Source organism: Alosa sapidissima, chromosome 6, assembly GCF_018492685.1.
Source record: "Alosa sapidissima isolate fAloSap1 chromosome 6, fAloSap1.pri, whole genome shotgun sequence".
In the NCBI taxonomy this organism is placed as follows: domain Eukaryota; kingdom Metazoa; phylum Chordata; class Actinopteri; order Clupeiformes; family Clupeidae; genus Alosa; species Alosa sapidissima.
This window is the reverse complement of record NC_055962.1, coordinates 32,182,860-32,184,857: the sequence shown is the minus strand read 5'-3', so window position 1 is coordinate 32,184,857 and position 1,998 is coordinate 32,182,860. Positions and strand designations below refer to the sequence as shown.

Genomic DNA, 1,998 nt, shown 5'->3' with positions numbered 1-1,998 from the left:
GCAGCATGTGTGTGATAAAGAGATGGCTCTTCTCTCTTTTTGTCTCTCTCTCTCTCTCTCTCTTGTGATAAAGAGATGGCTCTTCTCGCTGTCTCTCCCATGTGATAAAGAGCTGGCTTTACCTCAACAGATGGTGCTGGATGTCTCCTGGCTGCGTGCCAGGTGGTTGCTCATTTCTGGGAGAGATACTGCACTTTATCTCCTATTCAATATTGCTTTCTGTTGTAGTTCAATCCCTCTACCTGTTTAACTAGTGTGAGCTGCAATCATTTCATAATCCACTCATTCACCCTGACGCTCACATCCAAGCTGTAGGAGGATAATTGCTATCCTGATATGGTGCTTCAGTTTGCACATTAACATGTGTTGTGTTCTTTACTCAGTCTGGGCGAACCCATTACGCATCCACATATAACCGATTGTCAGCCGCATAAAGCCGTCATCAGGAGTGTACCGACACTTTCTGTTGCCTGCCCTCGCACACCAGCGCCGACATCTTGAACTGACTTATCATTCGATAAACAATGGATTTTATTGAGCGGTGCCGACACAAATAGAACTGAATTGTGATGTTGAAATTGGTGGCGAAAGGCTTCAGCGATGACGTTTGGGGTTGTATTGGAAACAATGGAATCTAATGTAATCAAACGTCGATAGTGGAGTGTGCTACACTCACATGGGCACCTATACCCACCCACCTTTAGCTTCTCTTAACAAAGTATTCTTAGTAGAATGTAGAACCCTGACAGAAGGGAGAATCGTTGAGGTGTTTTTTTCTAATGCTATGAATATAGATAGTATAACTGGGTTAAAGAAGTCTCATTCAAGAGCCACCTCTCACAAGTTGGAAGTATAGTCTTTAAAGCCTACTCCAAGGGATGAGTGAGAACATTCCATTTCTTTTCCTTATGTAACATCTTTCATCAGGTTGATGAAAGTTGCTCATTGCACTTGCGTCAGCTACAGCTGAAGGTTAGGCAGACCTCACTGACTGCAGCAGATTGAGCTGAATTCAATTGAAGATCGGTTGATAAAACCATCTGCTCAGTTCAATAACTGAATTACTTTTTACTTTTCTTTGACTTTTTACTTTATTTTGTCTGTTTTACAATTGCCTCAACTCTCCCTCGCTTTCTCTCTCTGTCTCTTATCGTTTTACTATTCTCTCCAATTAACTCCTTGCCTCTCCTCCCCTCTCCTCTCCTCTCCTCACCTCACCTCACCTCACCTCACCTCACCTCACCTCTCCTCTCCTCTCCTTTCCTCTCCTCTCCTCTCCTCTCCACTTCTCTCCTCTCTCCTCTCCTCTCCTCTCCTCTCCTCTCCACTTCTCTCTCCTCTCCTCTCCTCTCCTCTCCACTTCTCTCCTCTCTCCTCTCCTCTCCTCTCCTCTCATCTCCTCTCCACTTCTCTCCTCTCTCCTCTCCTCTCCTCTCCTCTCCTCTCCACTTCTCTCTCCTCTCCTCTCCTCTCCACTTCTCTCCTCTCTCCTCTCCTCTCCTCTCCTCTCCTCTCCTCTCCACTTCTCTCTCCTCTCCTCTCCTCTCCACTTCTCTCCTCTCTCCTCTCCTCTCTCCTCTCCCCTCTCCTCTCCTCTCCACTTCTCTCCTCTCTCCTTTACTCTCCTCCTCTCCTCCTCTCCTCTCCTCTCCTCTCTCCTCTCTCCTCTCCCCTCTCCTCCCTCTCCTCTCCTCTCCACTTCTCTCCTCTCTCCTTTACTCTCGTCCTCTCCTCCTCTCCTCTCCTCTCCTCTCCTCTCCTCTCTCCGCCAGGACTTTGGCGGACCTGACCAACGATGGGAGGATGGACCGGTTGGAGTTCTCCATCGCCATGAAGCTGATCAAGTTGCAGCTGCAGGGTCAGGCCCTGCCCCCCGCGCTGCCCGACATCATGAAACAGACGCCCACCCCTTCCATTCTGACCTCATCAGCCCGCTTCGGTAAGCCACGCCTCTGCGCAATCAGCGCCTCTCCAAAGATGGAGGGAAGCGGAATATGA

At 48.7% G+C, this 1,998-nt stretch overlaps 1 protein-coding gene across 1 annotated transcript in view; it reads left to right on the top strand.

Annotated features, from left to right (window-relative positions):
• LOC121711189 (intersectin-2-like) overlaps window positions 1-1,998 on the top strand; it is a 37,373-nt gene extending 35,375 nt beyond the window's left edge. Inside the window, exon 5 of the mRNA XM_042094551.1 lies at window positions 1,773-1,998. Coding sequence (XP_041950485.1) covers window positions 1,773-1,998 — 226 coding nt within the window. The remainder of the gene's footprint in view (window positions 1-1,772) is intronic.